The 22469-nt window shown below is 35.5% G+C and overlaps 1 protein-coding gene across 2 annotated transcripts; it reads left to right on the forward strand.

Annotated features, from left to right (window-relative positions):
- The first annotated feature begins 3462 nt into the window (after positions 1–3462).
- LOC105041217 (uncharacterized) lies at positions 3463–21944 on the forward strand. 2 transcript variants are annotated; one of them, XM_010918083.4, is made up of 14 exons: positions 3463–3922; positions 5614–5688; positions 5766–5873; positions 6837–6869; positions 6971–7060; positions 7755–7880; positions 10440–10583; positions 10798–11214; positions 11356–11490; positions 12723–12944; positions 13083–13358; positions 13572–13709; positions 20029–20334; positions 20399–20594. In XM_010918083.4, the coding sequence occupies exons 1-14, from the start codon at positions 3734–3736 to the stop codon at positions 20513–20515; spliced, it is 2376 nt and encodes a 791-aa protein (XP_010916385.1). In that variant the 5' UTR covers positions 3463–3733; the 3' UTR covers positions 20516–20594. The 2 variants fall into 2 exon arrangements, with proteins under 2 accessions (XP_010916385.1, XP_010916384.1); XM_010918082.4 differs by lacking the exon at positions 20399–20594 and adding an exon at positions 21515–21944 and having other exon boundaries at positions 3465–3922.
- The last annotated feature ends 525 nt before the right edge of the window (positions 21945–22469 follow it).

Raw genomic sequence — 22469 nt, forward strand, 5'->3', positions numbered from 1 at the left:
AGGAAGAGAAAGAAAGAGAAAAAAAAAGAAGAAAAAAAGAAAATATTTGGAGAGAAAGAGGAAAAAATATTATTATTTCATTACTAATAATAATTTAAAATATTACTTTTCTAGGGTATTAGTTTTAAAAAATATTTGGGGAGGGAGAGGAAAAATAAAAAATAAAAAATATTATTATTTTATTATTAATAATAATTTGAAGCAAAAAAAATATTAATTTTAAAGTAATAATAAAAATATTATTTTTTTCCAAATATTATTTAAAAAATAATATTTTTATTATTAATTTAAAAATACTATTTGTATAATAACATATTATTTTTAAAAATTAATTCTAAATTAATAATATAATATTATTTTAATAATATTATTTTTAAAATAATAATAAAAATATTATTTTTAAAATATTAATTTATTATTAATAATAAATTGAATAATAATAAGAACACAGCAACATCTAAAAAATAGGACAATAATATCTGAAAAATTATTTTTGTATATTCGGTCCTGCGCAATGTGTGAGTCCTCGACTAATAGTTATATATATACAAATATTTTCTTGTCATGTGATAAAAAAAATTAAAATAATCCATAATTTTGTTACCCAACATGACAAGCTAATTAATTATAAAGCTATCAAATTAGCAACCCCTCTCCTCTTCTCCGTGCGAGCACCGACTGTGACCGCCCCTCCCCTCCTCCGACTACGGCGCCACCAACCCTTCTTCTCCCTTTATTTTTCAAAATATTATTTTTAAAAATAATATTTTTATGATTAATTTTAAAATACTATTAGTATAATAACATATTATTTTTAAAAAATTAATTTTAAAATTAATAATAAAATATTATTTTAAAAATATTAATTTGTTATTAATAATAATAAAAAATATAATAATATCTGAAAAAAATGACAACAATATCTAAAAACTTATTTTTGTGCATTCGATTCCGTGCAGCGTGCGAATCTTCGATTAGTTATATATATATACGGTAAATTTTTTATCTTGTGATCAAAAATAAAATTAAAATAATTTATAATTTTATTATCTAGTACGATAAGCTAATTAATTATAAAATTATCAAATTAGTAATTATGGGCTGATGAACTTTCCACGTACACGTAACGGCTGAAACATTTTTTAGAAGCAAGGAAGAATATATATATATATATATATATATATATAATGTGTATGTGCGTGCGTGCGTGCGCCCGCGTGTGGATTATTTATTTATTTATATCGGTTCGGGATAGACCTCAGCCCCTGGCCCCGGATGTGGTTCAACCCGCCAGGCATGACAGCACCTTGAGGTCTAAGAAATTAAAAGAAAAAAAATAAAAAAGACTGGGTGCCTGTCCCTCTTTTACACACACACACACACACGGTGCGGGCCCTTCTGGATGTCGACATCTGATCCCTCAATTCATTTCTCGTTTGCATCATCTGATGGCCGATGGCCACTCAATAGACTTTAAAACTAGTGGTCTACGCCCGCAAACAGCAGGTGAATCTGGCTGGATAAGCTCATCCGTGCAACGCCCAATAGAATAATTCTTTTTATGGAATAGGCCCGATAGAAATAATCATAACATAATTCTGCCTTCTTCGGTATAAGCCATCTAGAATTTTAAGCATGCTGCCAATGCTAATGGTAGGCAAAAAAAATTCGTAGAAGAACGCAACTAGTTTGATAGGGGCAAGAAAATTCATCGGAGAAAAAGGTTTGGAGGCCAGAATAAAGATCTCGTAAAGCAAGAAGTGATGATGCGAGTAGATGGTCTATCTTCACGTTCGATTTTTTTTTTTTTTTTAAAGCCACATAAGGGAATTTCATCCTAATTTAACTTTTGATTTTTTTTTTTCAAAGATGAATATTAGAAAAAATATGATAAGGTAGAAAGTCCATCTATACGATATTTTCTAGTAAGCGCACAAAAGAATTTTTGTTCCTACGCAATGTTCTTGGTGTTTATATTTGGAAAGGACATGTCAATCTTCAAACTTTCGCCGAATTGTAATAATATTTTTTATATAAAAGCTTAATTAAAATTGTATGAATTGTCATTTTTATTGATAATAAATAAATAAAAACCTATCAGTATTTTGATATTATCTTATATTTGATGGGGATCATAAGAAAAAGGATGGATGTCCTTCATCCATTATTTAACTAAAAAAAATTTAAGAAGAATGGATGAAAAAGAAGGATTGCTTATTTATTCAGGTCCACCAATTTGTATCATTTCAAATTTAAATGATACAAGAAATTACGGATGGAACATATAAAAGATGGATCTCTATTTGACAAAATTATCTCTCATTAATTTTTTAAAAAAACTTAGTACTTCTTTACATTTTCTTTTATTTTATTTATATATTTTTATTTTACCTATTTATCTTATACTATTAAATTTTATTAATAATTATTTTAATTTTAGCACATAATTTTCATAATTGTGAGTAAATAATTAGAATTATTTTTTATTTTTTATTTATATTCACTATTTTTAGTTAACTATTTGTACATAATTATTTAAATCAAATTATTATTAATTTATTTATATAAATAATATGTAAATAAATTTATTCATATAGAATTAGATTTATAAAATTATCTGTTAAATTAAAATTTATTATTTATATATTTTGATGTAATTATAGATTATAAAATTTATAAATTTATATATATTGTTCTACTTTTTTTAGTATAAATAAATTTATAAATCGATAGCAATAATATTTTTTATCGAAAGATAGTTTAATAAAAATATTATATAAATCACATCTATTTTTTTATTTATTTTTCTCATATTAAATAAAAAAAATTATTTTTATTTTATCAACTATATAAGAGGGTAAATAAAAAATCTATCAAGCCTTTCCATCGTCCATTCCTCCTCCTTCGTGGTCTTTTGTCCATCCTCCCTGCCCGGCGGTCGTGCAAAAGCTTGGGATCCGGTAATTAAACCCGGACAGCGGCATGACACGTGCCACGCATTGGCCCAAAGAGAAGGGCCGCATCGTGAACGAGAGGTCGAATGCAAGGTACTAATATTCCGTGACAAGGACCATCTTCAACAGTCTGATCAAAATCTAACGGTCAAGAACATACCCCTGAGCAGTCGTCCAAGAGCTGTCCCGATTATCCGCCGCCGGCCAGCGAAACACAGTGAACCCAGAATATTCCCGGTCTAGATACGATCAGCTACGACGTCAGTTCACAGAACACCAAAATGAGCAACCAAAAACTGTCACGTATCCAAAAGTACAATCTCTTGAAGCGCATCGTGAGTCGTGACCAACAGACGGCGAAAGTCACGCCATCAGCGTCCCCACCGGAGTTTAGTCAACCGTTACGAGTCAACCGTCACATAGAGTCGGTCTCTACATTTCCGAGTTCTAGAAGGGGAAGGGACAGCTCTCTATTTCTCCGCAACGATAGGATAGTAATTAAAAGAGGAGATTGGATTTCCGTGGTGCCGAGAGCGGTGGTGGGGACGTTGACGAATTACAATGAAGTCATCGGTCCCCAAATCCCTTCTTCAATATCCTCGGCTTTCTATCTCCTCCTAAAGCCCCTTTCTCCATTTCCATCGATCTCCTCCCCAGATCTCTTTCACCAAACCCAATTCCGAGCCATAGGAAAGCGGAATTCGGAATGATTTCCTCGTCTGGGTTTCCTTCCATGGACTAACTCTAGACAGAGAGGGAGAGAGAAGAGAAGGGGAGAGATGGTGAGGAGGAGGCTGAAGAGGTCCTATGCCAAGGAGGCAATGGAGTTCTTGAATCATGTGATGAAGGACAAGCCTTTGCTGCCGTTCTTGATCCCGCTGGGGCTGTTTGCGTGGGCTGTTGAGCGTTGGCTTGTGCCTTTCTCCAACTGGGTGCCCCTGGCTGCTGCTGTGTGGGCGACTATTCAGGTGATTCTTTCTTGCTGTTTGGTTTCGTTTTGGTCAAGAAAGTTCGGATCTTGGACTATCTTATGGGGGAATTGTGGTGCTTCTTTGTTGAATTCTGCTGCAGTTGTAGGTTTATTTTGATGGCTTGTCCTTTTTGGGCTGGAATTCTTGTGCGGGTTTGGTTTCTAGTTTCAGTTGTTTTCTTTTCTTCAGTAGTCTGCTCATGGTTTGAAAGAAACGTATAGAAAGCACAGTTTGGTTATTTCAGTTGGTGAAAGATTTCTGTTTGACTTGCTGGTGTTCGTTGGTTAGATTGTGTTCTGCTTTCTGCTTCTGCCGGTGCTTCTGTGCTTAATTACTGCAGAAAATGATTGTTCTTTGTGATGGTCTTGTTGGGATTTCTGGACTTAGATTTGTTGGAATTGTTTTGATGTTTGTGATGCTACTAACCTTCACTGTTAAACCAGTGATGCTGAGTTAGTCTGCTTTGACCACATACGTCTGGAAAACCTTGGTATTTGTGGGAAACTGGGGTTCTTGTATACTTTTCAGCTGGATTTTCGGGTTTACGATTGGTTGACAACGACAATAGCTGGTTTTCTGATTGATCTTTGATAGGATCAACCACCACTTGAATGCAGGATCAAAATCTAATTACTCAGTCAGTACAAACAGAAGATGATTTCTGGAATAGAAGGTTTTCATTGTGTGCGGGTTGGTGAAAACTGTCTAGTACTCATTGATCAATCTAGACTCTATATCGAAGTCTGCATACTTTCCTAAACATGTATGACACAAGACTCCTTATTTGGAGCATAAATCATCAATCATAATACACTGACGACTTTCTAAAAATTAAGTAATCTGAAAACACAATAAACTTAATCTAAATGGAAGACTAATTATTTCTTTTCCATCATCATTTATTAGCTGATGATGGGACAAACAATAATCTGTTGAATGAGTCACTACGGAAACCATTTGATGACAACCAGCTGTGGTAACTAGCAACTTTTATAAGAGTTGTTCTAGTTGATTATAAAATTGCAATTTGCACTTCTTAACCTTCAACATAAACTAACAGGCCTTATTTTTCATATATAGGATTGATCATATATACTGAAGGTATAGTAAGGAAGCTTAAAATGTTTAATGAGCAGATCTCAACTCAAAGTTAACCCTCAGTGAGTTAATGTAAAATTTTGTTCAGGGGCACTTTGGCTAGAGGGGTCCAACACAGAACCAAGATGGTCGGTTGGTGGCTAAGATCTATGTCTGAGGTTAGAATATATCCAACATGGAACCTAGAAGGTGGGTTGGTACCTAATATCCATATATCCAGTTAGAATAATAATATCTTTGTAGTTGAGGAGCATTTTGAAAGATTCCACTAGTTGGTCCCAACTATTGAAAAGAATAGTTGTTCACCTATATTTTGTTGCTCTTGAAACCATCTCATACCATTTAAGCTATTGCTTGGCATCAATATTTTGAAGCCTATGAAATTTCTTTTTCATGAAAACATCAGAGTTTTGACATGCATGATTCATAAAATATAGATATTATATTTAGAGATAGTTCAATAGATTAATGTTTCATTATTAAAATTTATAGAGTGTTTTTGTGACAATGACTTGATGGAGTGAACCAGCATGATATATTTTAAATGTTACCTGGCACAGATCTGACATTTTTTTTCTTTGGCGTTACAGTATGGGAGGTTTCAACGCCAGCTACTTGTAGAAGATTTAAATAGAAGATGGCAGCAGCTTGTATTGAGCACATCTGTATGCGCTTTTTCTTTATTTTCTTTGTAGTTTTCTTTTTGGGTATGTGATTTATATCTCTGTTTATCATCCTACAGCCCATAACTCCACTAGAGCCTTGTGAATGGCTAAACAAGCTTTTGATGGAGGTCTGGCCCAATTTTATGGAACCAAAACTTTCAAAAAGGTTTTCTTCAATTGTAGAGGTGAGACTCAGCATCTTCATTAATTGTTAATTTTTTATTTTGCAAATGCACGCTAAATTCAAAACTTGTTATTACTGGAAAAATGGATAAGTAAACTTCAATGAAGAGCTGATGATGTTGCCAACCTGCACCTGATTCGAATGAAGTAATCTGCACTCCACTGTTTACATGTAAAAGTGGACTTATAGCCAGTTTGCCATCCCATAATTTTAAATCAGAGGTGGTATATCAAGGAGGACAAATGAAGACAAATTGACAGTGGGAGCTCACATGCCAATGTGCATGTTATCCTTATTTCTTTCATTGTATATCAGTTCTTTAGTTTAACATACTCTGAAATGATTGAATTTTTGTACTAGGAAAATTTGGCCTGGAAACTGGTGTTTCTCTCCTTCGGGCAATCACACATAATTTCTAAACCAATCAATCTGTTTCTGATCCAAAATCATATATAACAAATGAAATTTGGTCTTGCCCTGTCCTATACCAGCCATAACTGAAACCATACTGAAATAAAGAAAATGAACAAAAAGCAGCTGCCAGCAAGATGAAAATCAGCCATCTATTGGTTCAGGAAAAAACATTATAAATCCTAGGATGGTCAGTCTATTTCCAAAATGAAAATTACGGATTTTGATGAATTACCAAGAACAGGGCAATTAGGATAATGACCTTGATTTTATTGTGGTTTTTGGCAGTCATCCAGAACAGAGTGATTTGGATAATAACCTTTATTTTAAACAGAAAAAAGCTTACAACATAATATGCAATTAGTTTGAAAGAATTTTGGTCAGCCCAACTAAGAATTCTAATCAAGCCACCCCGTGAGCCACAGTTTTTATTTATTTTTTGATCATTTATTGCTTGAAAGAATTCTCCAGTATTCTGGAATGATGCTTTCTTATAATTTTAGCATATTGCTCTGATATGGCGAAAACATAACAAACTTACCCCTTTTTGCAGAGACACTTAAAAAACCGGAAACCGAAGTTGATAGTAAGTGTTCTTTCAATATGGGTGGCTTTCTTTAAGACTCTGTTGGTGATTTTTATCAAGTTATAAGATCTTGACAGGGAAAATACTATTCTTTATTTTAGGAAAAGATAGAACTGCAGGAATTTTCACTCGGTTCATGTCCGCCCATCTTGGGACGGCAGGGAACACACTGGATTACTTCAGGTGACCAGGTTTGGTATTTATTCTCGAACTGCCATACTTTTTTGTCAATAACTTCGCTTATTTTCTATATTTGAGATATGCCATACTTATGAGTTTAATCCAAATTTGAAGATGGAATCTGAAGTTAGTATACTATGAAACATTGAGAAAAAAAGGCATGAGAGAAGGTACATTTTATTGAATATTTTTAAACTTCTAGAGTTCTTCTCCTCCACCTGTAAGGAGAATAGGCTGGATTAAAACAACTGCAATTCTCTTACATCTGCTTTGCTTCTATCTTGTGCAGTTTTTACATGGGCAGTCCTTTCTCTTCGAGAATAATGTTATTACATACTTTGCTAATTAAAAAAAAAACATCTGCATTAATGGAACTGGTAGATCATCCTTAAGAAAAATTAACACATCAAAATACCAACAACTTTAAGGAATCTTGGTTGAACTTGAGACATTGAATTCAGAAAAATGTATTGATGGAGAGTTACATTCTAAAATAATTTAATTATGAATATGAGATGCAGTTGTGGAAACAAGTTGAGCTTGGTAGTTCTCATCTTTGGTGGTCAAGTCATATTTGCATCATTTTTATACTTTGCATCTACATGTGCCATCATTTTGTTATTGCAGTTTATGAGGTTCTTGAAATAATATTTTTACTTTCCTTATTTGATGGCTAACTGATGATCCAATTTTATTTGCTCACAGCAAGTCATGCGTTTGGGTTTCGACTGGGATACTAATGAAATGAGTGTAATGATGCTAGCAAAATTGGCAAAGCCATTGATGGGGACTGGACGCATTGTCATTAACCATATTCATATTAAGGGAGATGTACGTAAATTATTTTTCCTATATAATTTTTTGTTTATAACTTTCACATTGTGCTGTCTAAAAATTGTAGTCATTGTTTAGAGGATATACATAACTTCAAATTGATTTTTTTCCCCCAATTTTCACTAATTAAGTGTACTGATTTCAATTTTATCCTCAACTTTCAGTTATAAAATCTCTTTAGGCTAAACCCTAAGAGTACTTGAGATGATATCTTGGTGAATGTTGGATCATTCAATTTGATTGTTACGCCTAATATGTTTATGCAGATAAGTTTAGTGTCACTCATCTGAAGGAATTTCATTTTTTTTTATGAAGTAGTTAAGTACTTAACATTGCAGTCTTTTTTTGTGAATTTTCATAGCATTATATGTATGTTCAATGTGATGTCAATCGATCTGCTCTTTCGTTTATGACTCTGTATGTTGATCTGACATATCGGAACTCTACATATAGACGTGTGCACATTGCCAGGCAAAAGGATGAAGTTTACTCTTGTTCAATTTTGATGGTATTTCAGCTTCTATTGTAGCTTCAAAGCCAAAGGAAGAGCTTTTTAGGTTTCTTGCATGATATCCAACCAAAATTTGGCTCATTCCTTCATCGTATTGAATCACAATGAATATTACTGGGACATGTGACAGAGGTCCCGAGTGTCCAGAAAAGTCAGAAGAGTCAGACACTGGAACCTTCTAAAGACTAACACAAAGGCATAGCCATTTATGTGGATGAGTTCAGTATAGATTTATTCATGTTTTTGAAGAATTTATCAGATCAATTGCTTTTAACTTGGTATAATTGATAAAATTTTGCTAAATGTTATGTTAGACTCGAAAACTTCCAATTATAAATGACAAAACTTAATAACTAATGGTGATAATGTCATGCTTTATCAATTTGAAGTGTCAAGGAGTTTTGTAAAGTGTCCAAGTGTCCAAGCATCTGGATATGACCAAAAACCCAAAACTTAAGAAGTGTCCGGATAGCACTTATCACCACAAACTTATCATGGTCTTTCTTGTTCAAACCCTTTGGATTTTACCCACATCACTGTGATACTGGAAACATCATTTTTATCCCTGAACCCTGGGGCTCCATTCTGTCTCTCTGGAAGGGACTAAACAAGACCATGTAGACAGCAGATCACCACTAGGTTAAGTACATTTATCTCTGGTTTTTCTTCACCTGTGAGTGGTGCTGGACATCAATAATAGAATTTCTCTGTGCCATAAATTCAAGACTTTTAGCCTGTTTACCCGTTAAATATACTGCATGTCTCATAGCTTCTGTTTACCCTTTTGGGCCTATTTTTGCTGATATTCCAGACTTGATTTCCATGGGTCAAACTCACATAAAGATCCCATTGTTTTTTTTTAGAACTCATGAAACCCATTATGGGTTATAGCAAACAGCAGTAGTTGGGCTCCAAGGATCTCTCACATATCCAGATTTTGTGAATTGGGGGTATTTTCCTTGTATTTTGTACATGGCCTACTGCTTTGCTAATTCAAAAATCGTGCCTTGTTTTCCATGAGAAACCTGTGTCCTCTCTCTCTTACATTAGTAAAGCAACCTTTTTAGTGCTGGTCAAACTTCATTGACTGTCACTAAGTTGTAGGTCCTTGTGGCCCTCACACTGATTGCATTGGGCCCATTATGTCCTGCTTTTGTTATTTCTACCATTTCCTCTAGACAACAGGACTCATTCTTCTTGATCATTTCTATTATTATATTTCAACAGTTTCATACTGTTGCTTATTTGATTCCAAAAGTTCTTCAGGATTCTTCTGGACTTCATCATATCAATGTATCAAGGATTGTGAAGTGTATATTGCACACAGATTATAATGACATGTCAACTATGATGTGTTGATATCTCACAGAAGTGGATGTAGGAGCAGATTTCTGGTGTGGGTGCAGGAAGTGGGTCTTTTATTTATTTATTTATTTAATAAGGAAGTGAGTACAGCCATCCAAGGATGAATTTCAGGAAGGGTTTGGTCATCTGCAATGACGGCCTTGAGCACTGCTTGGTGCTCAGCTTCTGGTTGTGAAGGTCTACGAAGCAAAGACCGAGACTGACAAAGACCAATGTAGAAGTGATGGAGATGCACCATTTTTTTTTTTTTTTCACAAAAAGAAATGCAGTGATGGGAGTACATGGTCTAATTCGAAGTTGATGGTGAAGCAGAAAAGTAGATGTTGAATAGATGCTGCAAATCTTGTTGCTTATGATTGCAGTCCTTAGCTCGATATTTCTTATCACCACATGGCAAAAATGAGTCTCCATGTTTTCCTTGTCTTCCTTATTTGAAATTTATCTTGGAAATCTATTTTTGCTACCATATCTTGTACTATCTTTTCTACAGTTTGTTCAAGAAGATATTATTTGTGACTTGCTTTTAATCAGAGTGACCATTTCCAGTACTGCTTTATCTAATAATGGAAGTAATTTCTGTAGAACTGCTCCAGCTTTGATGCTTTAAATGCTAAGTTGCTGATAAATTTGGATATTATCATTTTGCACTCAATTTGTCTTCTAAACTTCTAATGTTGCAGCTCCTCTTAAGACCAATACTTGATGGGCAAGCAGTGCTTTATTCATTTGAGTCTACTCCTGAGGTTAGGTTAGGTGTTGCATTTGGAAGTGGTGGAAGCCAAGCTCTTCCGGCTACAGAATTACCTGGTGTTTCAGCCTGGCTGGTATGTTGTTCATTCAACGATTATGTACTTCTGTTATACGTGCTCCAGGAATTTGTTAAGATAGCTTTTTTCTTCGATGGTTTGTTGAATAACAGTCTGCAAATATATTATAGTTGAATTAAAATATTCCTGACATTTTGTAAATATATTATACTTCAATTAAAATATTCCTTTAATTATGTTTACTAGTTAAAATATTGTATTCTCATTTCAGGTAAAGCTTTGTACGGAAACCATAGTTAAAAGGATGGTCGAGCCTCGCCGTCAGTGTTTTTCTTTGCCACCAGTTGATCTAAGGAAGAAAGCTGTTGGAGGTGTTCTTTCAGTCTCCGTGATTTCAGCTAGTAATATGGGTAGGCAAAGCATGAAAAGCATCAACTCAGAAACTAGACAGAGCTCAACAATTAGTCAGTTGTCAGGGAACTCTGGAAACAAGGTTTTGCAGACATTGATTGAAGTAGAACTTGGTGATTTGATGAGAAGAACAGATGTTGGTCAAGGTTTGAACCCTACGTGGGGCAGTGCATTTAATATGGTATTACATGGAGATACTGGAATTCTCAAATTTCATCTTTATGAATGGGATCCAAGCAGTGTGCAGTTAAACTACTTGACCAGCTGTGAGATAAAGGTACTGTGTACATCGCAGATACTTCTGCACTTGTTGAGTAAGCTTCAGCATGTCACATTTGCTACATATTGAATTATTCATTTTGTTTTAAATCAGGATCTCATTTGGATATAAGTAACTAAAATCCTTGATTATGAACAGATGAAATATGTTGCAGATGACTCTACAACATTTTGGGCTATAGGACGTAGATCTGGTGTTATAGCAAAACAAGCTGAGCATTGTGGAAAAGAAGTTGAGATGGTTGTTCCTTTTGAAGAAGTTGATTTAGGGGAGGTACAGGTTTCTTCTTGGTATATCTTGGCATTGAGTTGTAATTTCCTACGTTTTTTGCATCACTGCCATACATGTTGTATATGCTGCCCATTTCTTTTTAGTCTATATGTATGATTGTGTATCAAATTCTCAGGCGCATGGTAATACTCAATGTGTTAAGAATTGAGATACAGGCTTGTACCAATAACTTGTCATTATGGTACTGCCACACCAACACAAGGTACCGGTTGGCATGGCTGTAAGCAGAAACCAAAAAGAAGGATGTGACAACAACAATAAGCCTGCTATGGAGCAGTATGTCATTAGTATGGGGCTGATTGAGGTTGATTTCATGGATCTGCCCTGTGGGTGTGCCAGTATGCCTGGAATTTGAATCCTAATACTACTGATGCCACAGTGCCAACTACCAAGGTTATAATAATAAAGATAAATGTTGTTTACAAAGCAACTTAAAATAATAAACAAATTGGAAACTCTACCTACTCTTTCTCCTATATTTATTATTTTGTGTATAGGCTAGTTATCTGTAGTCTACATTAACATGTTTTGGGGGAAAAGTATCAATATGCCTTAGCATAAAGACAACTAAATAGATATAAATAGGCAAATGAATGAATGAATAATGAATAAATAGGCAAAAAATAGATATGCAGCATGCCTGTTACTCTTATTTCTATGCAGCGTTGCCAGTGAAAATGATTAACTTTTAATGGCTGGATCACTTTTGTTTCTTTTTTTTTTCATCATCTTGTATCTTGTCTGTATTGCATTTTTGTTTAATCACTATCTACTCTCTAGGCAGAGTCAAAGTATGTTCCGGTAGATTACTGTTAGTGTATGGATTGGTACGGTACACTCCTGAATGACACATCGTATGCTGCTTAAGATGAGACAGAAGCTGTACCATGTGTCAGTACAGTACTGTATTGAGCCCCCCTTCCCCATGACTGGTACCTTACCGGTTCGACATGATACACTTGGTGCTTGGAAGTATGGATTGGTACAATGAACCTTGGACAGGATCCATGAACTTGAACAGGAACATACTTTCAGAACTTTGACCAAAGTCTAACCTAGTCAAATATTAAAGAAATATATATTCATTTTTGTGCATAAGATACATTTTCTGCTATAAAAAGTTACACATTATTGGCTTTTCTTTTCTTCCATACATTCTATTAATTCTTAAGCAGCATAAGTTCTAACATGTTACAATTTGATTTGTTTAACAGCTGACCGTGAGGCTTGTACTAAAAGAATGGCAATTTTCGGATGGTTCAATTAACTCGAGTAGCTCTGTAAGCGGTATATCTCAACCATCTTTACATGGTTCACCCAACCTTCAGTTAAGGACAGGAAGGAAACTGAAGGTAACAGTGAAGGAAGGAAGAAATTTAACTACAAAAGATAAAACTGGAAAATGTGATCCTTATGTAAAGCTTCAATATGGCAAGGTTGGTTGCGATGTTATTCTTTTTTCACACTGAATCACTTGCTTTTGTTTACTCTCATTTATCTATTTCTGAGAAGAGGTTGCGATACTATTCATATATTTTTCTGTAATTATTTGTAATTAAAACCTACTTTTCTAGGTTATCTACAGAACAAAAACAATGCCTCATACTTCAAACCCAGAGTGGGACCACACATTTGAGTTTGATGAAATAGGAGACAGTGAATATCTCAAGATGAAGTGTTATAGTGCAGATTTGTTTGGTGATGACAATATTGGAAGTGCAAGAGTAAATCTGGAAGGAATTCCAGATACTTCCTACAGGGATGTCTGGATTCCCCTTGAAAAAGTGAATTCAGGAGAGGTGAGGCTCCAGATAGAAGCAGTAAAGAATGATGATCATGAAGGATTGAAGGTATGCATATAATTGCATGTTCTTCATAATATATTTTTGGCAAATTAATTGAAAAAAATGAACATTTCAGATAAAATGCTTTTACCTTTGTAGAATCATGTGCTGGAAATAGTATATGGCTGATCTTTCGTTGGCAATGCATTTTTGTGAAGATTAGATACAGATTTTTAATGTTTTGGTAGCTCCATAATAGAACCCTCTAAATATATGCAGAATTCAGCAACCAGATATGGATTTGGCTGGATTGAGCTAGTCCTTATTGAAGCTAAGGACCTTGTTGCAGCTGATCTGAGGGGAACAAGCGATCCTTTTGTAAGGGTGCAATATGGGAACATGAAGAAACGAACAAAGGTCAGTTGATAATAACATTAAATTACTTATGTCTGTGATATATTTTCAATGCTGGAGTTGCATTTACCTAATGGATGTTGATTTAGACCAAGCTTTTGTTGTACTGGTCGATACTGTACTACATCGGGGTTGGGTCAATATTATAATAGGATGGTACCAATATGGAGTCAGGTATTGAGACGATGAACCTGGATTTTGGCTTTTTTTGGATGTTAGCTTCAAAAAGAATAGCAATATATGCAGGATCAATTTTGCTAGGCTAGAAATTAATCTTTTGTAAAATGTCATTGCTTGTCAAATCTACATGCAACAATAACTGAAAGAATAGAAAGCACATCTTCGTTGATGTGTAATATCTGTTATGGTTTATATTGTAGGAGATTGTGAATAGTCGTATGTCAGATGCCTATCAACCTATTAGCTTAAGCTTTTGGGTTGAATTTTTATTATGGTATCTAAGCTAGCTATCCGTTTCTCCTTGTGTATCAATCTCCCTCCATATGGTGTTTCCATGTGTCACCCTTCTTTGGGTTTCAACCTGCAGGTTCTTCATGTGAGAGGGTGTGTTGGAGAGTGGGAATAGTCCCACATTAGATAGCTAAGGGACTCTAGTTGGTCTCAAATACATATAGACCCATCCACCTACTGGCTTAAGCAAGGTACGTCATCTTGATGCTAGGCTTCATACCTGTGCCATTGCATTACTATGTCGGTACATCCGATGCGGGGGTTGGTTTGGCATATTGAGTGTTGGTATCTTATCGCTCCGGATGTTGCATATCGATTGTCACGGTACACCCCATACAGCTCAATTCGATACAGTATGGTGTACCCTGGGCTTAAGCTTTTCAGTTAGATTTTATATGACATACATATTTTGGAAATAATTTTTGAACATGCATACTATGATCTTGGAGGATCACCACTCGATGTGGACTAATTTGGCCACTATGGGTATAGTTGGATAGGGTCCAAAAGCAAGATCCATTACATCACTAGATGTGGACTAATTTGGCCACTATGGGTATGGTTGGATAGGGTCCAAAAGTTATATCCATTATATCAGGAAGCCGAATTGCATGCCAAACTTCAAGAAGCCATAACTTGGTGATACAATGCCTAATTGAGATGATCTTTTTTTTTTGGAAATTGGATATCTTTTCGAGATCTACAGCTTTAGGCCAACCCCTTAGGGGATTGAATCAAGCAGAAATGCTATTGTTTGGGCCTTAAAATGGGTTGGTTAAATCAAAATTTTTCTTTTTGGAAAAGACTTTGATTGGAGATTATCTTTCAATTTGTAAAAAATTATATGAAATGATAGGACGAAACTTGATGTACAAGTTGAGATCTACCTCTTGTAAAGTATTTTTAGTTATTTACATTATTTATGTTTTTTTAGAGACCTAGTCCTATCTAAATTAGGAAGAGGAACCGAGCCAAATTATTTAGAGGGGGACATCCTTCTAGAAATTAGGAAGAGGAATCTGACTTAAATTGTGAAAGGAAAGACCTCACTATTATAACTAGGGGCTATGCACCTCAATGTATATGTGTGGAGAATCAATCAAGGAAAGAAAATGGGACTTAAGCCCTATTTTCAAAAATCTTCTCTTTTCGTCGAGTTTTTTTAAAAAAAAATTAATTTGAGCGGATTGAAGAAAATCTTCTTTCTCCCAAATTGGATTATACTATGAGCATCTACTCATAAAATTCTCCAAGAATTCAATGAAGCAAATTACTCTGCTTTAGGAATTAATACATAACTAGATAGAATTTCATATGTGGTAGGAAAGAAAAAGCTTTCTGTAAAATGTTTCTTATTGTTTTGAATTTTTTCCAATGATTTGAAGAATTATATAGCCAATAAGTATGGCATGATTAAGTAATAAATTGTATCTCTTATGCCTTAAAACCAAATATTAGGGATTCTGAAGTTCCCGATTATGCATCGAGTGGACAGATTTAAATAACCAGATTTTGGACAATCCATTTGAACTATAATTTGGAAGCATTTAAACCAATTGAAACATGGTTCGTCGAACCATCCCGAACTGGACAATTCCGACATGCCAAACCATACTAGTGGGCTAGCAGCTAAAACATGCGGTTCGGGTGTCCGATTCGGAATGCCGGTGAAGACAGAGTGAGGGAGAAGAGATGAAGAGAGAGAGAAGACGGGAGGAAAAGAAAAAAAAAAAGACTGGTAGTGGCCTGTCGAGGCTGCCAAAGGGCTGTCGAGCCTTCGGACCTCTGTGGGATGCGAGAAAAAAGAGAGATAGAAAGAGAGGGGAAGGGAGGAGAGAGAGGAGGGGAAGACAGCGGAGAGGCTGTCGGAGGGCTATCTTTAAAATCTATTGTCGGCTTCATTGTGTATCGGATTTTTTTAAAAATCTAATAAAATAGAGATGAAGCCTCCGTTTCAAATAACAACGGCTATGGAGGTGTTTTGGGCCATCCGGCGGCCCTCTGGCAGCCTCTCCGCTGCCTTCCCCTTCCTCTTTTCCCTCCCTTCCCCTCTCTCTATCTCTCTTCGTTTTTTGTCGTGGAGGACCGTAGAATCCGAGAGGTTTCCATGACCCTCTGGTGGTCATCGTCGGTGTCTCCGCCGGCCTCCCTTTCTTTCTCTCCTTCTTTTCCTTTCTCTTTTTTTCTTTCTTTTCCTCCCTAGTTCATCCCCTATTTTCATATCAATTAGGCCCGGTATGGGGGTGTACCGACTGGTACCACCAGCCAACCGGCATGGGGCTCAGTTCCGAGTCAGCTATCCTTGAATTGAAATTTTGTTTGTAAATATTCTGATAGATCATGATTATTACATGTCAAATTGGAGGTACATAATGTTGTGCAAATTTAGGATAATTCTTTGCTAGGGTGCAAACGTGCTGATATATACACACACTTAACATGGGCATGCATCCTACATGAACAGTGAGTCATGTCAATATAACTGAGAGGATTTATAGGTCTGTATGAATGACATGCAATAATATCTCTAATACAACTCCTCTTTGCTTGCCTCCAAACTCGTAAGGATCAAAAATTGGGAGCAAAGAAGAACTAAAACTGTGCAGTAGTATTTTTTATCACTCTTTGCAAAGAAGTCCAAGAGCTTCTCTTTGTATGCTACCTAGAGAAGAGATATCAGAAGGAAATAAGTGACCAAGTGGCTGCATACCTCAATATGTTTACTCAACTATTAAATTATAGGGAACTGTGACATGAAAGTGATAGTCTTGTTTGATAGTGAGATGAAAGCGAAAACCATCATATCTGTGTGGGCAATGTGGAATATCATCTCATATTCTCATTTTTGAATTGAAGAGAATATCTTCTTTCTTTCTCTTTCCCGAGATAGTGGACATCTTAATCTTACTTGGACATTCAAGCTTTGATCCACAAATCCATGTTGGGCGTGTATCCAAATCAGATATGCATCAGACACTTGAATGCTAATCTTCCCACACCCCCCTCCTCCCCAACCCTTTTTTTTTTGAGGTGGGATTGTGGTTTTGAAAGATTATTGGAGAGCTTGGACACTTCCAACAGTGAACTTGATCCATAACAATTCAAGTACAAGCTCTTGTTCTTTCTAGATATTGGTTAGAGATGGAGGTTTTAAAATAACTCGGCAAAGTGCCCCTTTTCTAATATCCTTAAGCTAATTGAGCAGTCTGGATGAGAAATATGTATATTGACAAGCCTCAACTAGTGATAAATTTTAATGCTTTCTATTTTATGATATTAAAAAAACATAATATAATTAATTTTTCTGTGTCCCTGTATGTCCTTTTCTCCGCTCACTGAGTCAAACACTTGGATTTTTTCCTTCAATCTGATTCTTATGTTTATGTCCATCCCGTACTGTAGGGGAATCTTGAAAAAATATAGAGGGCAATGGTGCAATGATGATGAATAGGATTGCTTGCCAAGTAGCTTGAAGGTTTTGGATGTTTGCAGATCTAAAGAATTTGACCTGACCGAGAGAAGAAAAGGCTGGTTTTATGGATTGTAGCTTAGGCTAGTTTGGCTCTCGGGGTTTGAAACAATAGAATTGCTCGGTGGATCGACATTTCTAGAGCAGCTGGTACTCATGTAGGCCAGCCAAGTGCTTGCTAAATACATGACAAAACTAAATAAATGCCTCCAGATATCCTAGTCTGTCTGAAAGGCAGCAACACAAGGACAAACATGTGGCTCACTTCATGCTGTTAAACACAAGAAAATGTTCATCAATTAAATGTTGGTCATCAGAACATGATGATATGGAGCCAGATACTTATAATGCCCCAATTCCCAAGTAGCTGTGGAGGTGGACATTAGTTCAGAGCATCAGGATGTCCCTAGATGACTTTACAAGTGAGTTGAATATCCGTTGTCAACAATTAGGTGTAGGAACTAGTAGGCACAAGGATGGACTGAATGGACCAAAATGTGCAAATTGGTTAATCCCTTCAAGGAATGACAGAGGTGATAGTAGATTGCATGAGACAAGGTGGAGCGAAGTTAGTAAACCTCTTGAAAGGAGTGTAGGAGGTAGATCACTTGTGACAAGGAGGATTGTGCGCTAAATCATGATTAGGCAACCGCACAGACACCCCTGCCCACCACCATGACCAAAACAGAAAAAAAGAATCCTTCTTGGATGGCATTAGGTTTACAATTTTCAATAAACAACTTTCTATGAACAATATCTAAATTGTTTGAGAAACACCAGGTAGGGTTTTGTAGGACATTTAGGTCATATGCAACATCACAATTAGGGTATTTAGGTGATATGAAACATCACGGATAGGAGAAAACCACCCCAAAGTTATCCAGAACAAAAAGGAAAGACTCTCTAAGCAGTTGTAGGTTGAGAAGACTGTGACAAGAACCAGTGACAAGAATGATCAAGGATAAAATTAAGACGAAATGAAGTTTCTTGAACCCAAAAATAGGGTATAAAATGATATGCTTTCTGTAGGAAAATTTAATGATTCAGTGGCCAGAACCTATTAATATGATCGGGACTGGTGTCCAACACCCTGTAGAATCCCAAGGCAATACATATGCTGGGAAACAGAACAAGATAGAATACAATACTAGTAAACAAAAGGTGATATCTAGACCAGCCTCTAATGATATAGCACTTCCATCGTCCAATTGTGAGGATGAGATGCCCTCATCAATCCAGACAAGTGCTCCTAAATCTAGTTGCTAGTTTGAAGTTTGGCATGAAACTCCAAATATAAGATTGAAATGTTCTGATATTGGCTTAAAGCAATTCAATAGTAGGGCTGTTTTTGAAAATTCAGCCAAAATAATTTCAACCTATTTTGTTGTGCATAAGGATTTTAATGCTAATGCCTTGTTTTCCATTTCTTTATTTCTTTAGGTGCTGAAATGCATCTCTATACTAATTTTGAGTCTTGAGGAGATTTGGAAGCAATGTGACGTTAGATTTTCGAAAGATTTTTAGAGGACTATATTTTTTTTTTTTGAGCGGGGGGTGGGATTTGGCTATTCTAGAGCTAAGTCCCATGGACATTTAGATTATCATAAATTACATTGATATCAAACAAGAAAATTATATATTACTCTCTAGACATGAATTTTTGAACATTTTGTATTTAAAAAAATAATGTTTTGATTCTTGTAATTCGAAATCACTAAAATGGTACATCTGGAGGTCCAATACTTTATAATATACTTTAGATTGTTGTCAAATTTGCTTCTCAACTAGTTTGCTTTGTTTTATTTGCTTTTTCATTTCTAATTTATTTTTGTGGATATTTAATAATTTTTGGGCGAACTAGAGCTGAAAGCCTAGAAACTGCCAAAAGTATAAAACCAAAAGTTACTTGATCCAAAGAACAACAATGTCTATTGGGGGAAAAGGTGTCAAGGTAGTCTTTTGATGAGATCATTACATCTAGTGGTGGGAGTGGAAATGTACTATTGCTGGACCGAAACCTGCGAAAGTTAAGGTGGTGCCTAGTGCAACCTTGAGGCTTCGAGACAATTAAAAGATCAACAAGTGGGTAGGTTGCAAAATGCTGCAATGATTTTTAGGGGATACCTTATATGTACAATGATGATAGGCACATGCCTCTCATGAATAGTATATAAGGACATACAAGTGAACAATAGACAGTCGACACATATTATAATAATGTCTTTGAGCAGTGTGGGTTCTTGATTTATATGGTTCATTGTATGATATCACTCCCTAGTGTATATTTATGAATCTTTTTTCCTACTTTATAGCTGCGCATGAAACCATGCTTTTGTGGATCTCACTATTAATTCTACCCTAATCCAATTACGTGCCATGCAGGTTGTTCACAAAACATTGAATCCTCGATGGAACCAGACTTTAGAGTTTCCTGACACTGGCAGCCCCTTGATTTTGCATGTTAGGGATCACAATGCTGTACTCCCCACATCAAGTATAGGACATTGTGTTGTTGAATATGAAAGGCTTCCTCCAAATCAAATAGCTGACAAATGGATACCTCTACAAGGAGTTAAGAGTGGAGAGATCCATGTACAGATAATGCGAAGGGTTCCAGAACTGCCAAAACAATCCAGCTTGGATACAAATGTTTCTGCATTAAGCAAAGCACATACAATTTCTGCACAGGTGAGCTATGATTGTTTAAGAACTCCCTTTGTTTTACTTTCGGTAATTATATTTCATACTATAGGGAAAGGAAGCGTGCAAAATGGCCTTTTGTTACATGTCCTCTGTTTATGAACTGCTGCTGTTCCCTGTCTTGACCAAGCATCTTGCACTTGGCATCCAGCTCGACATCTCACTGTAAATTCCATAAAGTTGAGTGTGTTGAGTTGTATATAAGAAATTATATCAAATGAAAATGATTTAGGCTATCTACTTTTTTACCCATGGTATTGTACTAAATTTATATGCCAAATTAAGTTTTTATTTGACTGCACCATATAACAATTCGAGCTTGCATTCATTTGCATTTAAGATAGATGATAAAGTGCATATGTAAGATAGATGAGAAAGTGCATATGATTCACTGACAAGTGCTGGATTTCATTTTAAATGTTGTTAATGACTTAAAATCAGGTTTTATAATGGCAAAAAAATGGTGTGTCATATTGCAACCATGTTTAGTTCTTTTTGTGTTTTATATATTTTTCCAATGCATGTAAATGGTAATTAATGTTTTGTCTCAGCAAAAAATTTGTGGAAGGCTTACATATTTCATTTTTTGGATAAGTTAAATTTTACAATTAAAAAATACTTTTCAAAGAAACTTTCATAAGTCAAATGAATTAAAGCATAACTATCCCAATTAAAATAAGACCTTAAAAGAATGGCAGCTGTATGCATGAGGCTCTTGTTATTGCAGGGTCTTACGAAGGTTAAATATATAGAGCCTTACCGAGGTCTGTAGAGAGTCTGTCTTTTGAACCTTGATCTCTAGGTTAGAATAGAGCAATCTTGCTGTTGTGCCATGACTTACCTTCTTAAGTGAGATCTTGTCTTATTAAAAATAAGACTTTATTGACCAAGAAAAGTATTAAATTTTGAATATTGATAACCCTTAAAGGCTTCCAGTGTTTTTTACAGAGCTTTGTGCTAACGGATCTATTTGGCTTCATTATTTACTGAAAAGAAAAAGAGAAAAGGTTTGGACAATGGGTTTGTAATTCGAGTCACATTGTTTTTATTTTCAGATATGGATTAATGGATATAAAGAAACTTAAGAAAAATATTTTGCTGCATAATTTCAAATTTCTTCCTATTTTTTACTTAACATGATGGCTTTTCTGATATGCAAACAATACAGATCAGAGAGATCCTAAAGAAGTTGCAAAATTTTGTTGGCGACGGTGATCTTGAGGGCCTGTCGCTGGCTTTAAGTGAAGTAGAAAGCACTGAAGACGTGCAGGAAGAGTACATGCTTCAGCTTGAAAGGGAGAAAGAATTGCTGATACATAAGATTAGTGAACTTGGAAGAGAAATTAGTAGAACATCATCGGCTCCGAGCAAGATATCATATTGAGATCGAGCATTTCCACTGATTTTGTCAGCAAGCCGTTGCACCATGCATGATATCATACCCCGTGTAATTCTGACATTTTTATGACAACTGACATGTATGAGTTTACTAAAATAAAATCAACTTGTACAGCTGGTTAAAGTATAGGTGGCAACTAAATTTCATTGTTGCTGGGTTCACGAGGAGCGAAACAACGAAAGGATCGTATTTTCATCAATCGTATTGTCTATTCGCTTCTGCTTTACGGAAACGTGGTCGGTAGTTGTGATTTTTTTTTTTTAATTTTTTTAATTTTTAATTTTTAATTTTTATTTTTTGGGCGAGCCTTCGAAGACCAGGAGCCGGCCAGTCTTCGTGGAGGTACTTTGTTTTATTAAAGCCTTACTAGTCAAAGTACTGCTATAAATGAATTGAAGCTGAAAGCCTGAAATCCCTATTATTTGGGATGCATGCTATTAGCTGCTCAATTGTGAGAATAGCTCGGTCTCATCATGCTGTTATGACCGTAGGGCAGTTGCGGAACACCTTTGCAGAGGGTAAATTAAAATCTAAAGAAAGTAATAGACAAGAATTTGAGAAATTTTTTTTTCCCCCACTTGAACATGTCAAATGGTCGCTCTCTTGCCCAAGGTGAACTGCTGAAAAGGCGGAGAGAGAATAGAAACGGAAAGAATGGACTGTTTGGCGTAACGATGGTTCGGCAATGCATACTAATTTTTTAATCTCTCTAGACGAGTTTTTC

The sequence above is a fragment of the Elaeis guineensis genome, chromosome 3, assembly GCF_000442705.2.
Source record: "Elaeis guineensis isolate ETL-2024a chromosome 3, EG11, whole genome shotgun sequence".
NCBI lineage: Eukaryota > Viridiplantae > Streptophyta > Magnoliopsida > Arecales > Arecaceae > Elaeis > Elaeis guineensis.